Source organism: Choloepus didactylus, chromosome 17, assembly GCF_015220235.1.
Source record: "Choloepus didactylus isolate mChoDid1 chromosome 17, mChoDid1.pri, whole genome shotgun sequence".
NCBI classification, from domain to species: domain Eukaryota; kingdom Metazoa; phylum Chordata; class Mammalia; order Pilosa; family Megalonychidae; genus Choloepus; species Choloepus didactylus.
The window spans coordinates 27,969,411-27,996,636 of record NC_051323.1 but is presented as its reverse complement, the minus strand read 5'-3'; the positions used below and the strand labels follow the sequence as shown (position 1 = coordinate 27,996,636).

The following is a 27,226-nucleotide window of genomic DNA, read 5'->3' as shown; positions in this document are numbered from 1 at the left end:
CAAATAAAAAAAGGAATTTATTGGCCTATGTACTTGAAAAGTCCATGGGTAGACAAAAGAAGGTGGGGCTCAGGTAAAGGGTTCAAACAATATCATCGAGCCTATTTCCTTTCACCCTCTCTCAGCCTTCTGCTGTGTTCCTTCACTCTCAGGCTCTGTGCAAGGGTCCAGCAGCTTCAGGCACACATCCACTCAGATTCAAGTAGATTAACAGTCTTTTCCCTGCTGCTCCTTCACAAGTCCCAGGATCCACTCTGATTTGACTATTTCAATCGCATGTCCTTGGCTGGGGGATAGCAGGACCTGTGTCAGTTAGGCATTCTTTTGGCTGCAAGTAACAGAAAAATAAAATTAATGGTAGTTTAAGCAATGAGGATATTTATGATCACTTTTAGCAAGCAGACTGAAGGTAGACGGTTCAAAAGCTAGTGCCATTTATGGAAGTCCATCCTTTCCCAGGGATCTGTAAGACCCATCTGGCATAAATCAAGTCACCATATGCATATGGATTGATTTTTAGACTCTGTTCTAGATCCATTGGTCAATTTATTTGTCCCCATTGTGCCTAACTTAATACAAATTTATAACAAGACTTGATATTTAGTATGGCAAATCCCCCAACCCCTACTCCTCCTTCTTCAGTAGTGTCTCAGCTATTTTTGAGACTTTGATTCTCCATATAAATTCTGTCAAACTTGTCAAGTTAAAAAAAATCCAGCTAGCATTTTCATTGAAATTAATTTGAGTAGATTAATTTTGGGAATACTTATCCTCTTTAAAATATTATGTCTTTCTATCCAAGAACATGGTATATTTCTCAATATATTTAAGTTCTTTATTAATATTTTTCAATAAAGTTTTATAACTTTCTCTGTAAGTTCTTGCCTAATATTTGTAAGGATGTTATAATTCTTTTTCTGTTATTGTAAAAAGTATCTTTTAAAATATTACTAATTTTAAATAAAATGCATTTAAATTTTATATACTAATTGTATATCAGACACCTTGGCAAATTCTGATTAACACTAATTATTTGTCTATGTAGACAATCACTTCATGTGCAGTTTTGTTTCTTCCGTTCCAATCCTTCAACTTTTATTTCTTTTTCTTGTCTTATTGTAGAAATTATTATTTTATTTACTACCTCTCTGTAGCATCATGTTAGACAAGTTTCCTACAAATTCCTTCAAAGTGGATTTTATATTTTTTTAATATAATCTAACAATCCGCCTTTCAATTGGTGAGTTTAGTCTGTTTTTAACTATTGTCTTTACTGATAAATTTGGATTTTTTTCTACCATCTTATTTTATGCTTATTTTTCTTTAAAATTAAAAAAGTGCTTTATTTTTACTTTGTTATTCTGTTTTATTTTCTTCTGCTGCTGTCTATTGCATTAAATAAGTATCCTTTTTCTACTTTTCCCTCTGTCTGTTGTATTTGGAAGTAATATTTCTATATAGATTCTTTTATAGCTGTCCTTGACATGAATACTTAATGTCTAAGGTTAATAAATGTATCTACCTTGCTTTTGAATAAAACAAAAACCTGGAATACTTTTCCTTTGATCATCTCCCCCCCATCCCCCATTGTAGGTATATGTCATTACCATTAGTATTTTAGCTGCATCTTGTATTTGTACTCCCCTATGGACATTTTTTTTTCAATTTTATTCAGATTTATTCACAGACCACACAAACCATCTAAAGTACACAATCACTGGCTCACAGTATCATTACACAGTTGTACACACATCCCCATGATCAATTTTAGAACATTTTTATTACTCCAGACCAGAAATAAAAATAAAAAATAAAACCCAAATCCTCCCATTCCACTTATTCCCTGTTGATCCATAGTATTGGTGTAGTACATTTGTTACTGTTGATGAAGGGATATTAAAATATTACTGTTAACTATAGCCCATAGTTTGCAATAGCTATGTTTTTTCCCATATATCCCTCTATTTTTATTTTTTTTTACATTTTAGTAGTTCGTGAAAGAATTTATTTACATACATGACTTTAAACAACCACTTTCAATCAAATTCACCTACAATATGTCACTATTATTTACAATCCCAATAACAAGCTACCATCACCTATATCCATTCCCAAACATTTAAGTTCAACCTCGTTAACAAGTCTGTATGTATTAGGTAACTGCTTCCCTTGCTCTAGCTTCTGTCTATCTCTGGGTACCTTATAGTCTACATTTTAAGACTCAGAATTTACCTCACACAGCATTTTCATCATTGTTTTATATAACTAATGCTTGTTTAGATTTTCTCCATGCATCTACCTTCTATTTCCCCTTCATCACTATTCTTTTTTTAATCTCATTCCTTCCTTTTGGTGTAATTTATTTAATTATGAAGCACATCCTTTAGTAGGGATTCTCAATTTTTGTCTCTCAAGTAACAGTTTAGTGAGATAGAGAATTTAAGTTGACAATTATTTACTCTTAGCACTTGGAATGCATTATATTATATCTTCTAACATATATCATTGCAATTGAAAAGTCTGTTCAATCTAATTGTTATTCTCTTGAGCAATCAATCTTTTTATCTCTGGATACTTTAGGATATCCTCTTTTATCTTCTAGGTGCGGGTTTATTTGCTTTTTTAATTATTTGAAAAAATGAAAAACTTCCCAGGAATGTGCCCATCTCAAAGTCTTCCCATTTCCCAGAACTGCGGCTTGGAAAGCATTTTCTCCAGATAGATATTTGGCTTGCTCTCCCAACTAGATCAAGTATCTGCTCAAATTACTGCCTCAGAGAGGTCCTCCCTGACCCTAACTTCAAACTTTCTATCTCCTTACCCTGCTTTATTTTTCTTCAAGAACTTATTACTACTTGACACTATTAAATGCAGTGTTTATTTGTTAATCATCTTTCTCCCTTCCCCAAGAATAGACATTCACAAGGGCAGAAACTCTATTTTATTCACTGCGGCATCCCTAGTACCTTTAACAGTACCTGGAACAAAGTAGGTACATTAAAAAATATTTGTTAATCAATGAATGGTTTCTCCTCTATGATTTATTCTCTTTTTAAGCAGAAGAGGTTTTCTGGGTATCTATGCACATGGGCTAAATGTGGCTGCCACAGAAAGATTCTTAGTCCCAAGTGACCAACACAACATCAGATTAGAATTTCTGATTTCCAATTCCATATTCATATGACAGAAGATCTGATTGGTGAAGTTAGGTCAGTTGTCTCTCGTTGGTCCAGTTAGGTACGGCCAGGTGGCAGGTCACAAGACACACATGACCACAGAAGTCACACCCTGGTGGGCAGAAACTTTAAGAAAAGGGAAGGTTTGTGTAGACAGGCACTCAAAAATTTTCTCCTATTTGGTCAAAGGGCAAATTGAGGAAAACTGAAAACCACCAAAGAAATGCAATTTATTATAGTGTTCGCTGTCAGATGAAGCACTATTACATAGAATCAACAAGGTAAAATTATTTGATTCAAGACAACCTTAACATTGGTTTACATTGTGCCAGTGACACTTCAGATTTTTTTTATTTCTCTTGCTTTGTCTTCTTCCTACTCAGTCTGTTACCTGTGCCCCTAACATCTTAACCTCTTGTCCGTACCCCAGCCCTCCCTCTCCTGAGCCTTAAGTAATCTTTAAAAATTATCTTGAGTTTAATTTTTCTTGCTAAGTAATGGCAAGATTTCCTGTTATTCTGTTTCTCAAGAAAATTGCCTAATCTTTGCTTTTGTTAGGAAATATACTACTTTGTGTCACAGAGGCTTATGAATTTGTATTTTTAATGTATTAAAAACAGATACATATTTTAAAAATTATTGTTATAAAATAATACATGCATTAGTTAAAAATTTCAAATGCTACAGATGAGTAGAAAAATGAAAAATGCAGTCTAACTACTGTCCCACAACTCAGTTTTCCTTCCTAGAGCACTGTTGTTGACTAAAATCCAACGTATTTTTACCTCACAACATATATACCTATGTATGTATATGAATGTATATGTAAAGCTGAAAAAGTTTCACAAATATTGCTTATCCTTACTGGTACAATGAAACCTGATATTTCCTTTTTTTCATCTTCTCCTTCTTCCTCTAACGTAGGTTTTAATGTATTAAATTGATTTCACACCCACAGTTTGAAAAACACTCCCCTAAAAGTAGCTACCTCAAACAATTTGCTTTTTAGTGCTTCTGATGGCTAATTCCATAATTTAAAATAATATAAATATACTGCAAATTTTGGTTCAACACCTGACATTTTCATTGATTCCTCACTTTGAAAATAACAGTTCGTATTTAGTGCAATTACATTACTCTCCATTTTTCTTCCCCAGGCTGTCTTTGCAATTACTATTATATTATAATGAATTTTGTTTATCACTTTATTACTCAAAAGAATGTACTTAACTTCTATTTCTTGATCAACCCACTTTGGAAAGTGCCTCCTAATTCCTCCATTATATAAGATGAATAAATTTGCATCCTTTCACTTCCCTCCATTTCCCAATTTCCATTAGCTCCACTACTACCTTTACGTTGCCAATATTTATATTTTCTCTATTTGAATAATGAAATCTTTTGTATTTTGCCTTTAAGTCTATTTTGAAAATTGAAGACTTTTTTCATCATTACAATTTTAAATCTTATTTACTGCAGAATCAAGTGGCGTGAATGGACTCGTAGAAAAGAAAATGTAAACTATGTTACTAAATCTACACTTGGAGAATATTCTAGGTGTCAGTATCAAATGGTTCCTTTTCTTATATAATTGCTTAAAAGAATGTCAGATTTTGTTTGTTTCATCCTTGGACTATAGCTTTTTGCCTTTTCTAAAGATTCTCATTGCCTTTCTTTAGTCTGGTGATAGGAGAAGCTTGTGTCACCCTGTCATGATTAATCATGGTTTTAATCTTGCTGTTTGATAAGGTGAATCCACTTTTTTCCCAAAGACAGTCTTTTTTTTTACCATTCAATAACTGCAAATACATTTATTACAATTTACAGATTGGTTAAACAGTTTTATACACAAATATAATTTTAGCTATAAAATCCCAACTGGTTACATTTAAATCACTGTATCTGTAGAAGCCAATTTAGAAGTCTTCCAGTCCCCCAATTTCACCTTCTTTAAATTATAAAAAAATAAAATCTGATAGTTTTGATTTTAAGTTAAAGATGAAGAGGTGCTGTTTTCACATTTCAACATTCAGAAATGGAAATTTTACCTGTCTGTACAAAGTCTTTCACATGCTACATTGACACTTAAAGCACCATTACAAGAATTTAAATTGCAAAATGTTCAATCAAAACCTCCTAGGATTTTGTTTTTAAGGTTGTGGGGATCTAACTTTGTTCTAACTAGGATTAGGTTGAAACTGACAATTCTTGTTTTTCTCTTTCGGTTCAACTTAAAAATGGTCCCTCCTGTCTTTCTCATCACCATCTGTCAACTTCCCAAAGACAGTCTTTTAAGATCTTTTTAACTTCCCATTCTATTAATATTGGTTTATCTTATAGGCTGAAATAGCATTTTTGTGCTCCTAAGATTTCTTTTTATTGTACTCTTAGAGTGGATCCTATTACTGGGATCTCATGTTTCTTTCTTAAATCCTTTCATTTTGCTGGAATATTTCCTTAAGCAAGTTTTTTTTTTCCTATAAAGTACATAAGAGGTAAAAATTATGAAAGCATCTCTAATTTGTCCTCACTCTTGAATATTTTGTCTGTCATTAGAATTCTAGGTTCACAATAATTTTCTCCCCAAACTTTAAAGATACTGCTCTACTGTCTTCTGATAATCAATGTTGTTGACAAGATAAATCACAAGCTTCAATCTACTTCAATCTCCCTATCATGCTACTGCTCTTGTGAGGGTCCCTGACAACTTCTATTTGCCCAACTCTCTCTTCTCTATCCTCAGTTTAATTGAACTCTCATAATTGGCCATTTCTGATACTCTCCTCTGACTTTTGACACTATACCCTATTTAGTTTTCTGGCTCTATGAATTTGCTTATTCTAATTATTTCATATCAGTAAATTCATACAACACTTGTCCTTTTGTGTCTGGCTTATGTCACTCAACATGATGTCATCCATGCTGTCACATGTATCAGACTTCATTATCTTTTCTTTTTTAGGGCTGAATATTCAATTGTATGTATACACCACATTTTGTTTATCTATTCATCAGTGAATAATGCTGCTATGAAGATTGGTGTCAACGATCTGTTCGAGTACCTGCTTTCAAGTCTTTTGAGTATATACTTAGAAGTGGGATTTCCAGTCATATGGCAATTCTATACTTAACTTCCTGAGGAATCATCAAACTGTCCTCCACAGTGGCTGCACCATTTTACCTTCCCACCAACATTGAATGAGTGTCCCTATTTCTCCACATCCTCTCTAACACTTGTAATTTTTCATTTTTGAATAGTAGCTAGTCTAGTGGGTGTGAAATGGCATCACATTATGGTTTTGATTTGCATTTCCCTAATGGCTAATGATGTTTGAGCATTTTTTCCTATGGTTTTGGCCATTTGTATATCTTCCTTGGAGAAATGTCTATTCAAATGTTTTGCCCATTTTTTAAATTGGGTTGTTTGTCTTTTTATTGTTGAGTTGTAGGATTTCTTTATTTATTCTGGATATCAAACCCTTATTGTATGTATATGTGTGTGTGTGTGTGTATATATATATATTCAGTATTCATAATCTTTTATTAAATCGTATCTTGTCTGTTGCTACTCCTCCCTCTCATTTGATCACTGAGATATATGGGCTGTAACCACCCTAACTTGTTCATATTGAAAAGGGGTGTCAACATGATGGTGAAGGGGGATGAATCTGGCTGATGTTCTTAAAGAGCCTGTTGCCTCTGGGTTTTGGGACTTATCTGGCATAGGAGCTCTCTGGAGGATTTAAGTTTCTGAGAAATAAACTTAGTGAGTGAAACTTTTATAGGGTCTCTGATAAGTCTCTTTTTGGCCCTCAATTATTCCATTAAAGCCTACTTTTATTTTTATTTTTATTTTTATATTGTACCATATTGAGTCCCTTCTCATTTCTTTTAAAAAATATTTTTTGTATATTTTATTTGTGGTTACCATGGAGTTAACTTTAACATCTTAAATATATAACAATCACGTTTGATTTCATATCAATTTTAATTTCAATAGCATACTCATGTACTGTTCCTGTACACCTCTGTCCCCTCTCCTTTTTTCTGTGTTTGTTACAAATTATATATCCATACATAGTATGTCCAAAAGCATGGATTTATCATTATTTTTTATGCATTTGCATTTTAGCACCTGTAAGAAGTATGAAGGGGACTTACACACCAAAAAATACAGTATAATAGTACTGGCATTTATAATTACTCATATGGTTATTTTTATTAGAAGTCTTTAATTTTTTATGCTACTTTGATCAACTATATAGTGTCCTTTCCTTTCAGTCTGAAGAACTCTCTTTAGCATTGCTTGTAGTGCACATGTAGTGGTAATGAACTCTCTCAGCTTTTGTTCATCTGGAAATATCTTAATCTCTCCCTCAATTTTGAAAGTCTCACTGGATATCAAATTCTTGGTTAGCAATTGTTTCCTTTCAGCACTTGAAATATTTCATCCCACGGCCTTCTTACCTCCATTGTTTCTGATGAGAAATTGACACTTAATCTTACTGGGACTTCCTTGTATATAACATGTTGCTTTTCCCTTGCAGATTTCAGAGATATCCTTTGCATTCTACAGTTTGACCACCATTTGTCTGGGCATATTTCACTTCAGGTTTATCCTGTTTGATATTTGTTGGGCTTCTTGGATGTGTATATTCACATATTCTGCCAAGTTTGAGAAGTTTACTGTCATTATTTATTTGAATATACTTTCTGCTCCTTTCTCTCTACCTTTTCCTCTGGGGCTCCCAGACTGCATTTATTGGCATGCTTGATGGTGTCCCACAGGTATGTTGGGGCTCTTTTTGCTTTTTCTAATCTTTTTTGTTTCTGCTCCTTGGCCAAATCATTTCAATTGTCTTGTCTTCAAGTTCACTGATTCTTTCTTCTTCCAGTAGCAATCTGCTATTGGAGCCTTCCAGGGAATTTTTCATTTCAGTTATTGTGGTCTTCAACTCCAGTAGTTTTATTTGGTTCCTTTAAAAAATTTCTCTTTACTGAGAGTCTCACATTGTTCATTCATTGTTTTCCTGATTTACTTTAGTTCTTTCTCTGCATTTTCCTTCATCTCTTTGACCAAATTGAAGATCATTTTTTAAAATCTTTGTTTAGTATATCTGCAGTCTGGTATTCTTTATTGATGTTTTCTGGATTTTTTTCCTCTTCCTTTGGATGGCCCATCATTTCCTGTTTTGTTGTTTTTCTTATAATCTTTTGTTGCACATTGTACATTTTAATATTTTAAAATTTAATGCCTGAGATATCTGTTTCTTGAGTTTGTATCTAGCTAGTGATATGACAGATTTCTTGAGTGTCAGGAGCTAACAAAACACACCAATGCAAAAACACCTTTCAGGTCTTTGCAAATTGGCTTTGCATTGGCTAGTGCTGTCCTTCAGAGTTTAGCCCTCCTATCAAGAAGGTCAGCTCAAGGTGAATGTAAAATGCAGATTTCTTCCTTTCTTATCCTAGCCTGGATCTTGTGCTTGTGCTTGCTAGTGGCCTTAGGAGTTCATCATGTTTGCAAGAATTTGAATTCTTCCTCTACATCCCAGAAAACAGACCTTCTCCCTCTCCTGGGTGCTCCACTGCAGGACTTAAAGCAGATAAGCCCTAGGCTGCCTGATTCAATTGCTTCTCACATTGCGTTTCTTAACTGTGGCAAGCTGCCTTTGCCTGAAGGGCAAATACTTTGGGGAGTAGGGGAAAAGCAAGCCAGAGAGGAGTTTCCTAGGTTACTCTTTCCCAGCCAGAAGGAGGCCAGGGACCCACAAAGGAAGTACTGGCCAGCTCCACACTGCCCTGGTGAGGGGCTGAAGAAGGGGCCAGCAAGGTGCCAGGAGCTTCTCCCATGGTTCTCTGAAGCAGTATTTTCTTGATTCTGCATTTGCGTGGGACATGCAGTACTGTTTTCTGTGGTTTTGAGGAAGAGTACTGTCTTTAAGATTCCCTTGCCATTTTTTGCCTGGGGAAGGTTGGAAAAATGGCTGTACTCATACCCGGGGCCCCAACCATCTGAAGTAAGTAATCAAAAGCAGTGATCAGCAATTAGGCCATACAGCCCCAGTTCTTGGGGAACTATGTCTTCATATCCTGCCCTAGCACCAACAAGCTCCACTAGGAGCTATGTTGAGGACCTCACTCCTGCCTGTCATGATGTTAGGGGATGGTTGATGGTAGCAGCTACATGGAGAGTGAAATTTACTTGTACTCACTGCAATTTACCAGCCTCTTCCTCCTGCCCTTCCCTAGATGCTACACAGTGCTCCAGTAGACTCCAGAGTTTCAATATGGTTGGTTCAGTCAGTTCCTGCCTGTTTAATAGCAGTTTTGCTGGAGGGACTGATTCCTGGAACTTCCTACTCTGCCATCTTCCCATAATCCTCTCCTCTGTAATTTTTTTTCTTCTTCTCTGAAATGGCTTCTTATTAAACAGCAAAGCAGAATTGCAACACAATTTTCAAACTTTTTGTAAATTAGGTAACAATAGGGATGCAAATTGTTTGCAGTAAGACTATTACATATTCATACAAGTCATTTACTGACTCTTACTTGCAGCAATACAAACATAAAATTATTATTCCATGATTAAAAGTGGCCCAAATCTAAAACCACGAGCTATATTAATGGATCTCTCTTCCTATTGTAACTAGTATTTTAACATTACTTCTGATAAATTCTCTTACAAAATGGAATCTACATCTGAATTTTTAAACTCTTTAGTAAAAGGATGCACAAAACTTTACAAACCAAGTAGTTGGATTTACAAAAAGTTCAAGAACCAGTGAGATAAAATACTGACAAAGATTATCAATTAGAACATATGTAAAACCCTCCTATTTTAATCATGATTCTGATACTAATATACTCTAAAGGTTTTTTGCAAACTTGATCTTCTGGATACCATAAACAAACCTTAAGAAACCAAACTCTCTGTAAATGTTCTCTTCCAGATGTGGCTTACATAGGTTAGTCAGACTCAATTCACTTTCATATACATTCCCCAAAAGACCTAATCTATGCATGGGATGATGCAAATCTGGAGTGAAAACATTTAGAGTTGACAAAAAGTAGTTTATCAAGTACTTTTTCCATCCTATATTTATGTTTCCTGAGGTTTTCTATTTTAAACACACACACACACACACACACAACCAGAGCTCATCTTTTCAGATGCCAAGTGGGTCATTTTGTGCAGAAGAAAGTTTTAAACAAGAAATCTTCCCAATTTGAAAATTCACAGTTTCAAAGAACAATTGTCATTTTTATAGCCTCTGTTTTCAATTTATCAAAGAGAAACTAACAGTCCTATCTTGTTCCTAAATAAAATAAATGACAGGCCCTAGCTGAGAAACTATCTTTGTTTGGTTAAGTTCAACCGTGAGTCCAGGTTATTTTCATAACTTTTACAAATGTGGAACCAACTGTTTTTTCCTTGGGGGAAGGAAGAGGCAAATGGAAAAGAGGCACAAGATGGTGGGCAGAGTACATAAAGCTGGGCATTCAGTACATGATTTTGGTTACTTTTTTGCAACATGGTAGTTATTTTCTTGTACCATCTTTCACTAAGCCTATAATAAAAGACAAAATGTGCTAAAACATTCATTTTCAAGTTTTCATAAATATATGCAATCGTAATTGCTGAGAGATCTTCCAGTGAGTGTTGGAGTCTCAACACTTGATTAATAAGTCATGTTTCTTCCTCCAGTTCCACCTGATCTTTGGCACTGGTGACATCTGTGTTGGCATTCATGTCCTTGGGTAACAAACTTTTGGGCCTCAGATGCAAAACCTTTGGTGAGTGGTCTGCTGCTTGAGGCACTGAGACAGGGAAGGGGGGTCGAGAGGATGCCTCAGGCCAGGGCACTTGGACCAAAAGTCATGGGCAGCTCTGCCTTCTCCCTCCTTTGTACTGTCTCTCTTTTTTTTTTTTTGAAGTTTAGACTAATTTATTAAGAGCCTCCTCTCCTAGCCCTCAAGTCTCTTGGGTCACTTTTTCCTCTTGTTGATCTTGTGTGCCAGCCCCAAGTAGATAGCTGGGGGAAGGGGCTCAGAGTTCTGCTCAATGAGACCCAGAAGGTGGCTGTAACTGTCTTCCTCATACTGCATAAAGGCAGCTGGAAGCTCCATCTCCTCACACAGCACCTTCATCTGGGCCACCTTTTCAGCCTCCTTCTGCCCATAATTCTCCTGCAGGATCTGGCACTGTTATGGAGAGGCCCATTGCAGACCCTGAACCACAAGTCAGCTGCTCTTGTTGTCTTGGGTGTCAGTGCCAATCTTGCTGGTCACATTGGGGTCCCCAAAAAGATCAAGGTAATCATCCTGAATCTGAAAGAACTCTCCTATCTCCAGCAGGAACTCCTTGGCTTTGGCATGCTCCTTCTCCCCATCAATGCCCACCATATACATGGTAGCAGCTACAAGAAATTAGAAGGAGTAGAAAGCTCTCTTGTACTTGAAATGGATTTGCACCTGTTTTCAGTGAACCTGCCAAGATCCACATTGCCCTGGGGGGCTGTGATGAAGTCCAGCATCTTCCCAATCTCAGTCTGATAGAAAATCTGCAGGAACAGCTAAATCAGGTTCAGATAATAGGGCTGCTCCTGGCAGTAGAGCTTTAGCAGGCGGTAGATATACGCTTCCAGCAGTATGGCATCATTAATGGCATCCAAACCTATGCCTGGCTTCTGATACCAGCAGAGCTGTCCCCGTCGGGTGAGGGATGAATCCATAACGTCATCTGATACCGTCGGGTGAGGGATGAATCCATAATGTCATCTGATACCAGGAAAAAAGCTTGGAGCAGTTCCACACACCAGCCCACAGTCAGGGCCCGCTGGAGGCTATCAGCATCCTGCTTCTTTGGCTCCTCCAGCTCCTGGAACACTGCCAGCACCATCAAACCCCGGTTGTACTTGCCTCCAATAACATTGTACTCCAGGATCTCCTTGAGCCGGGCAATAGCATCTCCTGTCTCTGGGTGCCCCATCTCATCCTCGGTCAGCACCTTGACAATCTGGGAGAAGTGTTGGGTGAAATTCTGCTTTTCTTGGGCATAAACATCAGATTTCTTGTCTCCATTCATTCTGAGGGAGGAGCAAAGTGCTCTGTTCCTGGATGCTGGTTCTTGCTCTGTACTCTCTTTAAAGTATAAATCAAATCATGCCAGTTCATTGCTAAAATGATTGGCTCACTTTCTGTTGCATCTAGGATAAAATCTAAAACTGAGGTAGCCAGTCCTGCGTGGCTGATTTCCTTCCTTCTTCTCCAAACTCATTTCTTGTGTCTCATCACTCTCCACCTCACTCATTTCTTCACTCCAGCCTCATGCCAGCCCCTGGAATTTTCAATGCTCTCTCCACTTCGGAACCTCTGTATTTGCTATTCCATCTGTCTGGTGCACTTTCTCCACACATCTTCATATGACTGACTCCTTTTTATCCTTCAGGATTTAGCGTAAATGTTACGAGCTCCCATGCCACCCCACGCAGGCCTTCTCTGTGAATTAGGAAAAGGTAGCCTCTGGTGAGCACAGTGCGACTTGGGTTTTAGCCCCTACAGGCAGCCCTGCAATTACTACCTCCTCAGAGAGCCTGTTCCGGACCACCTTAACATAGTGCACTCCCTGTTATTCTAGTCACAATACTCTGTTTATTTCCTCTGTAGCTTTTTATTCAGTCTGCACCTATTTAACTAATTATTATTTTATTTACTTGTTTATAGTTTGTCACCCCCACTGAGGCATCAGAAGAACTGTGGCCATCTTTGCAAACAATCTTTCACAATAGGACTTGTTGTGAAATGCCCCCTTTTGTGTTCTAAAAACTAATTTATGAGTAGATTATTTGCCATCCAAAATATATTTACTATAGAAACAATGGAAAAACTCTAATATCATACACCTATCTAGCACTGTACAACTTATAACTTTATAAAAGTTCATTCATAAATATCTCATTTGATAAACCAATTTGTTTTGAGCATCTATTGTGTGACAAGCACTGTGATATGCTCTGAGTATATGACCTAGACATGGTCCCTGTACTCAAAGAACATATAGTTTATAGAGGGAAAAAAGATATTTAATAATAGCAATAAATCAAGTAATCATAATAACTTCATATTACTGTTATGGCAAGGAAATGCAAGAAACTAACATTAGTTGAGCTATACTCTGTGCCAATATGACTGAAATGATTAAGATTTTTACAACTCTGTAAGAGACAAGACAGGTTATTAGTTATTATTCCTATCTTTAGGTGAGGAATTTATCCAAGTAATTTTTCTGGGACTTTATCAGAGGTTATTCAAGTTGTAAGAGGCAGAAGTCAAAATTAAAAACAGACCTATTTTTCAAACTTTGTTTTTTCCAATATACCCTTCTGCTTGCCTATAAAACCAATATTGTTATGAGTACTTGAAACAGGGAAACACCAATAAATTTAAACAAACAGACCAAACCTTTAGAAGATGGTACAAATTTTGTGAGGATTCTTCTGAAGGACGTCTGAGTGTGTTTACAGCTTCAAAGATTGATCATGGAGTATATAGCATGCCTGAATTAGAACACCTCTCTGTACACTGAGGAATTCTGTTTACTTAATTCTCTCTGAACACTAGAATCAGGACTATTATCACCTGGATTCACCATGTGGGATAAAAAGCCACTTTAACAAATAATACCTGAAGGGGTTCTTTCACTCATGACTATCTAAAGACTATCTAAATATTTTGCCAATAAAAGACCTGCCCCACTTCAGATACTAAAGGGAACCCTACTGACAGAGAAACAAAGAAGGGAGAAAGAGATATAGAGAATTTTAACAGACATATATAGAATCTTACATCCCAAATCACCAGGACACTCATTTTTCTCTAGTGATCACGGATCTTCCTCCAGAATGGACCATATGCTGGGATATAAAACAAGTCTCAATAAATTAAAAAAAAAAAAAATTGAATATATTCAAAGCACATTCTCTGACCACAATGGAATACAAATAGAAGTCAATAATTTTTGAATTGTAACGCCACTATTTATTTCCTACATGATATAAAATACACAAACTCTAATGACAAATCAGTGGTTTTGAACTCAATGTAAAATATGTAATTTTTGACAAGAACTATAGAAAGGTGGGGGAATGGAGGAGTATAGGAACATAGTTTATGTGTCCTACTGAAGTTAAGTTGGCATCAAAGAAAAACAAGATTGTTATGGATTTAAGAAGTTAATTTTAAGCCCCACGGTAAACACAAAGAAATTATCAGAGAATATGACCATAGAGATGAAAAGTAGAGTATGGGTTAAGAGAAATGGGGGGAAAGGGCAATGGGGAGTTAAGAAATGAGTGTAGGGTTGCTGTTTGAGGTGAAGAGAAATTTCTAGTAATGGATGGTGGGAAAGAGATAGCATTGCAACATTCTAAATGTGACTAATCCCACTAATGCAATGCTAGGGAGGGGTGGAAAGGGAAGATTTAGGCTGTATGTATGTTTCCACAATTGAGAAAAAAAAAAAAAGTCTAAATAGATGACAATTGAATGCCAAGGATGACCCTGGATGGGATCTGAGGATGGAGGACAGGAGGCTCAAAGGGACACAGTTGAGACATAAGGAAAAAAAAAAAAGGAAATATAGAATGTAAGCTTTGTATCAATGTTGAATCTCTTGTACATCTTAGGTGCGTTTAATGGGATTGCATAAAAGAATGTTCTTGTTCATGGGAATTGTATATGTGAATTATAGTGTTTGTTCAAGGATGTGTGCAGCTAGCTCTCATATGTTCAGAAAACAGAGCAATAGATGATGGATGATAGATAGGGAGGAAGGGAAAGAAATAGCGGTGTGACAGCATGTTAAAGTTGGTGGATTGGGGTATCAGGGGAGGGGGTTCAGGGTAGGCTGGAGTTCTGTGTATTTGTATTGTTTTTGCAACTGTTCCTATAACTTTGAATTTATTTCAAAATAAAATAAAAAAAATAAGCAAAGAGAAGATTTAAGGATATGAAGATAGAAAAGCAACATCTGAACAAGATGGATGCCTTGGCTCAGACCTATACCACCTCAGAATTTTATCACTGGATGCAGCCACTACTTTCAATAGAGATAACAAAAATACCATTTCCAGATCTATTGGTGTGTGAGCTATAGAAAAGAAACAGCCCCCAACTAAGGGGATGCAGCACCCAGAGAGTAGAACCAGGAAAGCAGGCAGTTCAAAGTTCAAAGGCAAGTTCACAGAAGAGACAAGATGTAGGGGATTCTGTTTATCATTAAGCCTCTATCCAGAAGATCTAATTAAAGGCGATGTGGAGATATGAGAGGCAAGATGATAAGGAGGTACAGAGATGCAGAAGATTTAAAATATAAACTTAAAATGTCCTCATTTAAAAACAAACAAACTAGCATTTGTTAGTTTGAAAACCATTCATTCAAACTCTTCAAATTGTGAAAATGTACAAAAGTCCAGGATTTATTACTGTGCTTTTTGAAATACATAACTTACTAGATGTGAACTCTAAAAACAGGGATTTTACTTTTATTTGTATGGATACCTAAAGTAGCACATAATGAAGTGTAAATAAATATTTTGTCAAATTGAAAAAAAAAAAGATAACAAAAAGGATTAGAAAAGAAATGACTAAACCCAACTTTCACCACATAATGAACAATGAACCAAACAATAGCCAGTTTACTAAACAATGACCTTAGTCATAAATGTGCATGTATTGGCCTCAAATTATTTTTGAAATAAGCAAAAATATAAATTATAAATAAATATATACACATAAATATATACCAAAATAAATATGTGTGTATATATATTTAAATATATACATGCACACACAAAAATTTCAAATTATACAGTGTGACTTCAGTATTAAGTTGTATTCCTTCTCACTAGAAAACTGGTAACACTTTCAGCCCAATGTGACTTTAAGGAAAGTTTTGGTCTATCCGTTTTTTTGTTTGTTTGTTTGTTTTTTCTTTCATTATCCTGTTACTCCATTTATGGCTTTATCTGGTCTCCATTGCATGCTGGTCTGCATTAGAAAGGCTTACATATCAAATAGCTGAAAGTCTCTGACTCTGCAATGCTCTGAGTCTAGATACTAGTCTTTCGTAAACTTATTTCAATTAGTCAAATGATCCGTTTTTAACGTTACCGTATAGATCCATGTAAAGTTAAAACTTCAGTAGGTTTGCCAACTCTGACCTCTAATGTTTTCTCTACAAAACTCTGGTTGAATGTCACTGATAATTAAGAATAGCCTCTCTCTTTGTACCAGCCTGCTCTCAGCTCCAAAGTCTCATTTTCTTGATGTGCTGCCTTGCAGCAGTGGGAGAAATAATACAGACCAGACTTTCCTAATTGTATGCTTCAAATGGCTTATGTGTGAAGCATGATATTGATCCTTACAGATCTCAGGACAGGCAGTTGGATGCCCCTGGGCTGGTGGCCTCCAGTTGCCAGCAGCCTTTACCAGAGCTCCTTGGAGGGTGGTAGACAAGATGAGAGGGTCTCTGCATGTGGAATATTTGATGAGCAACGTCAAACAGTTCCACAGGCCCACTACTCAAGGTCAATGGCAATATGCTCGGCAGCTGACTGCTGAAGTACATGTCCAGATGGTAGAATACCTCTTTGGCTGTGCTCACCACATTGCAGCCAGCATGGAGCAACTGGATGGTGCAGTTCTGGAGGCTCTGAAACCCTGACTTCACATACATCAGATACTTCTGACTTTTCGCAGTTGATGTGTCCCTTTAATGGCATCCAAAGGAGTTTGGGTTTGACTAATCCAACAGTGCATGTGTGTTTGACAAATTAAAATTTTATCACTCTTTAAAAATACTTCCTGGAAAAAGTGCAATTAAATTCAAACTCCATTTGCCTTACCAAATTTCATCATTGTATTTGTCAATTAAAAAAGGGAAGAGTTGTCAGACTCTTTAAATATAATTTTAACCATTATACACTGTTGAATGGTTGTAAAAGAAATGATTTTTTAAAAATTATCATCTATTTGTACAAGTTTCTTGTGAATGGGAAATGTATTAGTTTCCTATGGTTGTTGTAACAAATTACTACAAGCTGAGTGACCTGTAACAAGACACATTTATTCTCTTACAGTGCTGGGGGCCAAAAATCTGAAAGGGGTTTCTCTGGGATGAAACTGAGGTGTTGGCAGGACCTTATGCCCTCTGGAGATTTTAGGGGAGAATCCAGTTCCTTGCCTTTTCCAGCTTCTGGAGGATCTCCCCATTCCTTGGTCTCTCATCACATCACCTTTTCTCCCCCTACTTCCATCATCACATTGTTTTCTTTCTCTTCTGTCTTCAAATCTGCCTCTGCCTACCTGTTTTTTTCAAAATGCAATTTTACTGAGATATGTTCACATACCATATAATCCATCCAAAGTATACAAGCAATGGCTCACAGTATCATCATATAGTTGTGCATTTGTCACCACAATCAATTTTAGAACATTTTCATTACTCAAAAAAATGATAAAAATTAAAAAAATAAAATAAAAAAGAACACCCATAACATCCCATACCCCTTATCCCCCCTATTATTTACATGTATTTTTGTGGTTATTTTATTATTCATCTGCCCATACCATTGGATCCAGGGAACATCAGTCACAAGGTTTTCACAATCACACAGTCACATGATAAAAGCTATATGGTTACACAATCATTATTAAGAATCAAGGCTATTTATTGTATTATAGTTCAACAGTTTCAGGTATTTCCTTCTAGCTATCCTAATACACCAGAAAATTAAAGGAAAAGCTATATAATGCATAAGAATAACCTCCAGAATGACCTCTTGACTCTTATTTGAAATCTCTTAGCCACTGACTGCCTACCTCTTATAAGAACAGTTGATGAATTATGAAAATTAGTATGTTTGAATGGGCTATTTGTAAGTGGTTGTCTACTTTACCTGGGTGTTTTATGGGGTTGGATGTTTTCTCTGACTGGGGAATACTTCTCCTACCAAGTACTGCAAAATCAAAACCTGTTAGTAAAGTCCTAACAGGAGCTACAATTAGATTGGGAAAACATAGGAATGCAGTGGTTGATGGGATTAAGTAAAAACTGGAATGTTTGAACAGACTTTATGTGAAGTAGTAGTAGTGGTCTGTAGACTGCCTCACCTGACTGTGTTATGGGGATGGATATCATGTTTGACTGGGGAATGTTTCTCCAACCTAGTATTGTAAAACAGAAGGCATGTAAGCCTGCTTTTTGGCAATAATAATTGGAAATACTAAATAGGAACTGATAAGATTGCCCAAGCCCATACAGGTTGTTAATTTCAAAGAGTGTAGAATAGAAGCTGGAGTGCCAGTTCAGACAAATGCTCTGTAAAATAGCCCTGTGTAGAGCACAGATGGTGGCTTATGGTAAGAGCTTGTGAGTGCTTCCAGCCATGACTGCTGACTTTGGAGCAGAAAATTTCCGTTTGGGAGATGGTTACTAGCTGGATATTGGACCTTGATTCAGGTTGCCTTTATGATTGAAGGACATAAGATAATCTTGAAACCTGAAATACTCATGATACCTTGAATGATGCCAGATGCCCAGAAGAGTTCCTTAATAAAATGGAAATGGTTTATCCAGGATCTTGGTACTGGGGGAATGCATGAACAGGGAGTCTCTTTTCCACTAGGACTGAATTTGGAACTACCTGAAGAACTTCCAGGCCCTATTGCCACTTGGACAGTGCCCTGTAAACAGCTCTTGACTGCCCAAAAAGAGCTGCTTGGTTTATGAGTGGCAATTTCAAAGTAAACAGAAAAGGTAAAAACTAATCAGGTAGGTGGGCTAATTTGCTTGCTAGGTGCCCATATGTTTGGGTTTTAACCATTTGTCAGCAGCCCATGGCTTGGTCATATGTCCAGGCAGAGGGGCAATGGAAAACTGGTCTATTGAAGGGATGCCTGCATGGGGCACAGCCCAATGGAAATGGAATTTGTGGGTTCCATTAAAGTAGGGTATGTTGATGCCCATCAGAAGAGTCCCCTTCCAGGACCAGAAGGTGATTGGGACCTGCAAGTGGATATCCTGGTGTGCTTGCTTGAGTTGGCCACCTGGGTCCACGAAATGAGTGGGCATTGGAGGGCTGCAGCAATGTAGAGATGCTCTGAGTCTAGACATAGTGCACTCTCTGGGGCCCAAAATGCCAGTAAGAACTGTTCCTGTCTGCCAACCAGAGAGATAGAGATTACAGGTAGCTTTAGGGGCAGATACCTTGGAGTAGGGGTGGGGGGTTCCTATATATAGCTGGCAAGTCAGACTGATGCCTGTAGTCCTGGGAGGCTATAAGTAGTTCCTGACAAGAACGTATACTTACTCTGAACTAGGCTTTGTTGACCTGACTGTGGAGGCAAATGCTCAAAATACTGTAGAAGAACTGGAACAGAAGATACTGCGCCGAGTTAGACTGCTGAGTTACATTTCTTTGAACCGAGGAACACATTTTCATCTTCATAGTAGTGATTTGATAGAGAATTGGAACAGGCAATGGAAATACTGGTTGTCTACAACAGGGGGAGATAAATGCAGGAAGGACTGGCTCACCGGCTTTCGTGCGTGTGTGCTCACAGTGAACATGAGGGGGACCATGGGAAGGTCCTAACTGGATAGACTCCTCTGCTTTTCTGGCAGATCTGGGGAAGAAGGGGTGGGGGAGGGTGCTGGTACAATTATACAATTCTTCCCGCTGGGGAGAATGCTGGGATGACCATGTATTTCTTCCCTACAACACCTCAGCTTTCTTTTTTCCTACCGGATGCAGTGGTTTCAGGACCAGGGCTGCAACAAGTGCTGAAAGCAGGGATCTTCCTAAGCAAGAAAATGTAACTAGACATTTAAATCTTCATGTTAGATTTCCTAGGTGTCTAATGGAGGGGATTGTGTCATCCCATCTGGCAAAAATTGGGGTCCAGAGTAAATTCTGTTGTATTGCCTAGTGGTTGAATTAGCCTACTAGTTCTGTACCCAAGTAACCCTACCGTTTATGAATGGCAGGTACTTAGACCAGCACAACTGCCGAACCTAAAGTCCCTTCCAAAGGTGAAAAAGTTTGAGTAAAAATAAATGTCAAATGGAGAGGAGGTAATAGCTGAGGTTAAAGGAATGGGTTATGAAATCCAATGTTATATTAATGCTTTGTGAGAGGTTCAGTGCAAGAGGATCATATTGCCTCTTTGTTCCATTATGTCAGATGCCTGAAAGGGGGAAGGCACATATTGTTGAGACCATTTCTATTTTTAGATCAAATGGAAACCTGCAAACCTGAGTGATCTCACCTTGGGAGACATTTTGATCATAATATATGAAGATGGACTGGACTAGTAATGACTGAATGAGGTAAAGGAACTCTGGTCAAAGACCAGAATATAATGTAGAGTAATGATAAATATGCTGGTTTTGTTCCCAGTCCCTAGGAGAGAACCTCTATGTCTTTGGAATTTCCTATGACAGGAGTGTCTTTTGTTATTTATGCTGGGTCCAGGGCCACACCAGTATAGTTCATATGCTAACAGGTGTCAGGGTGGGGCCAACCACACCTGTGGTTTTAGGGTTGGGGGTTGGCCACACCAGAAAGGCCAGCCATGTGATTAGGAGGTTGGGGTTTTGAGCCATGTCATATCAGCCTGATCTTCCTGACCTCTTGTGGGGGGGGAGAGGGGCTGCAGATTGAGTTCAAACATGTGAGCTCTGATTCTACCAACCCACGTAATGAGACCCCAGATAAATCTGGGATGCTTAAAGCTCTGGAGAACTTCCACGATGGAGAAAATACATGACTGTGCCAGGAGTGTCGATTCAATGTGCAGATGACACATGGGGCTTGCATTTGAGACCCTCCCAGACCTTACCCTATGTATCTTTTCTTTTGGCTTATTTGTATCCTTTTACTGTAATAAAATTACTGTTGTAAGTATAGTGCTTTCAGTGAATTTTATGTGCCATTTTAGTGAAGTATTAAATCCAGGGGATGGTGGGAAACCCCAAAATTTGTAGCCAGTGGGTCAGAAGTGCAGGTGGCCCAGGTGCCTGACAATCTTGTAGAGGATTGACCTTTACCTGTGAAGTCTGGCCTAACTTCAGTAGCTGGAGGCAGAATTGAATTGAATTGAATTAACGCAGTCTTTGCAGTAGTTGACAGAAGGTTTTACAATCATTTTATATTTTGCATTTAATTTTTATAATTTTATATATATTTAAAAAACAATTATTTTTTCATCAAGTTCAAAACAGATGTCCACAAATTCCCTTTAGGATACCCTATGCTGTCATCCAAATACCATCATTTCTTTCTGTGCCACAATGTAGGAAAGGTTGGGAAATATAGCACTATAAATATTTAGTAACCAAATACAATGGAGAGAAGAAGAATGGTGGTTTAATAAAATAGATCCATATCTATTATAACAGGAAGACAAAACATGTAATGCCTAAGATCAGAAACCAAAGAAATAGCAATATAAGTATTTAAAAATGTGCAAGTAACTATCAGAAGAAAACTGGTTGCTTCTGGGGTGCAGGGCTGGACTAAAGAGGAATGGCAGCAGAGAACTGCTATTCATTATGGGCGTTTTGGTACTATTTGATTATTTTTAACAAGATGTGCATCTCTTGCTTAAACATAAAAATTAAAATTCAATTTAAAATGGTACTAGAATTTAATAGGGATATTCCACATTTTTTTCCTGTGGTCTTTTCTCTAAAAATGACATTTCTTCTCCATTTCATTATAGGAAGGAAAAACATTGTTACTTTTAAATTTTCTAATTATTTTGCCCACTTAATGACACATAATTACCTAATTATTTAGGCCTCATGAAAGAATAGTTCTGAGAATGCAAATCTTCTCTTTAATATTTAATTAGGGTGTGGGGTGTAAAATGCTTAAAATAACTTCTCTGAGACTAAGTTAGGGAACAGAAGTTCTTTATCTTTTTCTTCCTAGTGGTGGCTATGGCAGGAAATTTAATAAGCTAGACCAGGGGCAGAGATGTTTGGAAAACCATCAAAAGCTGTTTGATGGGATGCACAACAGGGAATCTTTTACATGTTTGAAAAAGGAAGAAAAAGTACGATTAAACTGAATGCCTTTCTATTTTACAGCTCTTCATGAGGATTTTGAAGTCAAGAAGTAACTTCACCTACACATACATTACTACAGTAAAGCAGAAAAATATTTATTCTATCTTATGAGTTTAGTAAGAGATATGTTATTTCTTAGTGAGCTTTTCATATTTCCAAAGTATGATTATGTAATCACCTGTGTTTATTAAAAGACATTAGAGAAAATAGGCTATTTCTCTGTGGTTATTCCTGGGCCTACTCAGTAAGGTAATGACTTCTCTGCCTCAACAATCAAAGGGGGTCTGGAGGTGCAATTTGCCACAGGGCTGAGATAAAACAATTTCATAGACATCACCATTTAAAATTTTTATTGTGGTTATTTATATATATTTATATATATACACACACACACAAAACATAGAATTTGTCATTTTAACTATTTTTAAGTGTACAATTCAGCGGCATTAATTACATTTAAATGTTGTGCTACCATCAACACCATCCATAACCAAAACTTTTTCATCACCCAGAACAGAACCCCTGTACCCATTAAGCAGTAACTATCCCTTTTCCCTCCCTCCAGCCCCCTGATAACCTCTAATCTACTTCTTGTCTTCATGAATTTGTCATTCTAGATATTTCATATAAATGAATTAATACAGAATTTGTCCTTGTGTCTGGCTTTTTTCTCTTAGACATCACTATTTTTCAGTAACACTCCTCTGGGCAACATGCAGTACAGGAGAAAAAGAAGGCAGTACATTAAGAGTCTGCCTTCCAGGCAACCTTCAAAGGAGGACCTAGACGGAGTTTATTGAGAACTGTGAAAATGGTATTGTGGTTAAATTGCATTTTTGGGAGCTTGATGGCTTTTACAACTACTTAAAAGATGGGTTTATCAACTCTTTTGGTAACTGTAATGTGAGATAACCTTTTTTTTTTTTTTTTTTTAAAGCATCTGGGTCATTTGAAGTACCGCTACTGTTTGAATTATCTAATCTTCAAATAAAATTAAAAAATCATACTATGAGCAAATGGAAGGATATGTCATAATTTAAATTCACAACTTGTTTCAACAAACTTCCTGATTCATTAACAACACGGTGTTGACAACAGGAAATAATAAAGTCTTTCTCAAGTTTCGGAAACCCCATTCATTTTTTAAACTGTGTATTCATCAGTAGTCTGTCTTACTGATATTATTTGATATCTTTTGCCAATTAACCCAGTTTGGTTACCTTCTGACTCAAGCGAAATGCCCTATTATTGGATATAGACAGTAACTGGCAACTGCTGAGTCACAGTAGCCCCTTTTTCCTCTTTTATGTGGGTAGCCTAGGAATGAGATGGGTACAGACAGAAGCCAATATTGAGTATGGGCAACAGTTCAGTGTATGATTTTTGGCTTGGTCCCTTGGCTATATATTTTGGGCATGCCATAGAAATTTTCATATCTACGACGTTTCCTGAAACTGCACTGCTTTATTTTCTTGTGGGTAGTGGATAGAGTAGGATAAAAAAAAAAAAAAAAAAAAAAATTAAAGACCACACACATAGCTGATCTGTACACTTTTTTCATACTTTAACAATTTCTAAACCACCTCTTATTGGATAGTGCCCATGGTAGGTAGGTAGTAAAGCTTACTGCTATTATTCTGATACTTTGGCCCAAGGGCACATTATAGGTGGAAATAACTGAAACTAAAAAAATTCTTTACCTATAAGTATAAAATAAATTCATTTTTTATGGCTCTCGAAGAATAGAGAGCAGGATACAACACAGCAAGTTAAAAAGATTTAGTGGCACTAAACTGGTCATTCAATATATACTCATCAAACATCTGCTATGTACCAGACAGTGTGCCAGCCAGTAAATCTAAAAAAGGTGTGAAAAAGGCTCCTTAGAAATAGGGCAGCAGGCATTGTTACCTTGTTGAAAGTTCCAGTCTGAAGAAAAGGAAAAAGATAATGGCGAGGTTGTTACGTATCCCAGAAGATGGGACTGCGTGAACAAAACTGAATTTCCTCATGTTCCTATGGGAACGTGGAAAGATGGATTGAAGAAAAATGACATCACTTTCACTTTTTTGGAGAAAATTTTAGAATTTATATCATCCTTGTATGGGAGCATATGGCACCAGAGCAAAGTTCGCTTCCAGGCTTCCTTTTAGTTTGCAATCCACCTCATTCCAACTCCTTATCCCTGCAGGTACATTCCTTCCTAGTCCCCCATCTCCATCCTCCTCTACATTCCACACCCCCAACCTGGGCCCCAAGTTTCTGCAAAGGTTTAATCTGTAAATCTATCCATACTATAGATTTCTAAGGATACAGATATTAGCACCATGCATCTTGAAGGGATATTCTAGAGTAATATAAACAACAACAACAACAAAGATTAAACACACAGCCAGAGGAAGTGATTTTTCAGAGACTGAAACGTACAAATATATAAATAGGCAATTGCTTTCTAAGTAGACTTGAAACTGCTCAAAGGCCCATTAAAAACCTCATCTCTTTCTCTCCCATCCCCCACGTGATCTACCAAACAAGGTTGTTTCTATGGCTTGGAAGGAATGGAAGTCTCCTTTATAAAATGTTCGGGGGTTCAGAATTTAAACTTAAAGCATTGTATAAAGAAATTTCGTTTTACAGGGCACCATTTGGAAATAATATTTGGGAAAATGGCTTCTACAGTGCTACTTCTCTAAGAGCCAGCCTTTAAGTGGTTAAAGTTACTTAGTTTTTGGAGATTTCTTGCGGAAGCAAATGTACATCCCTTAGTAACACATCTTAATATTTAATCACTTGTAAGTCATATGTCATTCTTAGTATTACCAAATGTTCTTGTTGCAATTAAAACCTGTTTCCTCTCTAAATCTTCTCTGAAGATAGAAAATGACCGATCACCTTCCTATAATAAACCTTGTATAATCAAAGACTCTTTATTGCCCTTTAACTTTGTTTGCAGGCTAAGCAACCCTGCAAAGCTAATGCTGATTGAAATTCTGATTAAGGTCTTTAGTCCCCCAATTTCGAGAAATGCCTTTGTTATTAAAATGTAGATATCTGGATTTTAGACATTTCTTTGGGTTTTGAGGAAATAGTTTAAGAGCTGAGAAGTTTTTTGGGGTAATCCTTTTGTATTTCATTGGTACATAAAATCTATAGTACCAATGGTTGTCATTCTCTAGTATGACAAATCACTGGCCTTTACTGTGTTGCACTTAAAAAAAAAGTTCCTTTGTTTAAGAGAATGAAAGCCATTTAAAAATATCTCACTCCACCTTGATCAGATCAGTGTTGCCCAAAGCCCCAAACTCTTCCGGAATTATCTGGTTTATTGGAAGCACCTTAAGAGCGTACGCTGACAATTAACCTGTTCTGATGCAGACGGCGTGAGTCATGAAATGCAAATATAAAGTCTAAGATACACTCACAGGCAAGCACGCTGAGGCTTACAGGTCGGTGGGGTTGGCAATACCAGGTGTGATCTGACGGGCGCTGAGGGGTGGGGGAGCTCTTGTGGAGTCTCCACAGTAGTGCTAAATTTCCATCTTTTAATATTCTCTTTCCTTAAGGACTTCAAGAATCTATCAAATGGTAACCATCTCTTGAGGAGGAACTTAAGCCATTTCCGCACTGATCAGCAAACTAAACGCCTACCACAGCACAAAGCTGTTCAGGAAAAGGAACTCAGGTAAAAGCTGATGGTGGCGGTTCTAATGCGGAAAGACTTCACTTCTACTTTCTTCGACGCCCTAAATCTCTTTTTTAGCGGTCCCCACATATTTCACTCACTGCTCACCATCATCCGCCCCAGACCAAAGTGGTGAGTGGCTTTAATGTCTGAGAATGGCTTGGGCAGTGCCAAGCAGGGAACGCCCGCTTCAGGCGTCCGAGTTTCTTCAACCCCTGGTAAGCGGGAACATTTTTACCGACTGCAAAAATAACCACTCGTGCCTCAAGTTCTCTCCCTTGCGGAAGTGTCTGTGAAAGGCTGGGAGTTTTACTGCGGTGACATCCGTTGCCTCATCGCCGAACCAGGTGCGGCTCCCACCCTTCGAACCCGGGAATCAGGTTCGGCTCCGACGCTTGGAATCCGGGAATCAGGCTCCGCGCCCACGTTCGCCGGGCTCCCTCGTGCCGCTCGTGCCCCGCCCCCTGACACCTCTGTAACTCTCATTGGCCAGGCCTCGCGTCCGTCTGGGCTCCTGATTGGTGGCTGGAGCCGTCGGTCTGCGCGGCGGGTACATTTCCGCATTGACGGGGGGGGTTGCTGCTCCGAATGGAGGTGGGGGGAGGTGTTTAGGAGAAACTGGGGTCTTTGGGTGTCTGGACAGCCCGGTGGGCGGAGGGTGTCAGCAGCCGGGCTGCGACCGCTGGTGAGGGGCTCGGATGTGCATATGTAAGGGAAGGGTAGAGAGAAGGGAGCCTCAAGGGCGACATATTCTCCTGGCCTGCGAGCCTTCTTCCCGGGTCGCCATAAACGTCCCCAATTTCCTGGCTGCTGAAACAAGAGGAGGAAGGTCAGTCTCCTTGGCGGTTTGGAGAGGTGCGGGGACGGGCTGCTCACGATCCCCTTCTCGTGAGCGTCTTTCCTTCTCAGAGTGTAGAGTCCTTCTATCTGACCTGCAGTCTGGCCTCTGAGGCCGAATTTGGGGTTCGGGAGGGCGCAGAGGTGGGGGGACATAGGTGTGCGGAGCAAAGGCTGGGAGACCTTCGGGGCTGCTGAATCTCGGACATTGAGCTTGTGACCCCTTGTTGTCGGCCCCTCCCGGCAAAAAGCCCGCGGTCAGTATTCGCGGCGGGCTTTTCGGGAACTGGAGGCCAGGGCCGCCCTCTGGCTTGCGTTATTCTTGGTGTTTCGAAGTCCGGGTATTTATCCGCTGGCGAAAACGCCTCCGAGACCGCGGCGCTGCTCCCCTTGACG

The 27,226-nt window shown here is 38.1% G+C and overlaps 2 protein-coding genes and 1 pseudogene across 3 annotated transcripts in view; 1 reads left to right on the top strand and 2 right to left on the bottom strand.

Annotated features, from left to right (window-relative positions):
* Positions 1-27,226, bottom strand: LOC119512279. Its single transcript, XM_037806860.1, has 2 exons — positions 26,102-27,226; positions 1-328 (listed from the first exon to the last, which is right to left on the bottom strand). The coding sequence occupies exon 1, from the start codon at positions 26,984-26,986 to the stop codon at positions 26,303-26,305; it is 684 nt and encodes a 227-aa protein (XP_037662788.1). The 5' UTR covers positions 26,987-27,226; the 3' UTR covers positions 1-328; positions 26,102-26,302.
* On the bottom strand, positions 11,166-12,300 carry LOC119512280 (annotated as a pseudogene).
* UGP2 (UDP-glucose pyrophosphorylase 2) overlaps positions 25,875-27,226 on the top strand; it is a 69,874-nt gene continuing 68,522 nt past the window's right edge. The window contains exon 1 of one of the 2 annotated variants that reach the window (XM_037806858.1): positions 25,875-25,993. The gene's annotated coding sequence lies outside the window, so the exon portion shown is untranslated. Of the gene's footprint in view, positions 25,994-26,589; positions 26,823-27,226 lie in introns of those variants that run through there. The other variant, XM_037806857.1, reaches the window with a different exon arrangement.

Coding starts and splice junctions, on each gene's coding strand:
- LOC119512279 (XM_037806860.1), bottom strand. CDS start 26,986: ATGTCCCCCCACCTCTGCGCCCTCCCGAACCCCAAATTCGGCCTCAGA.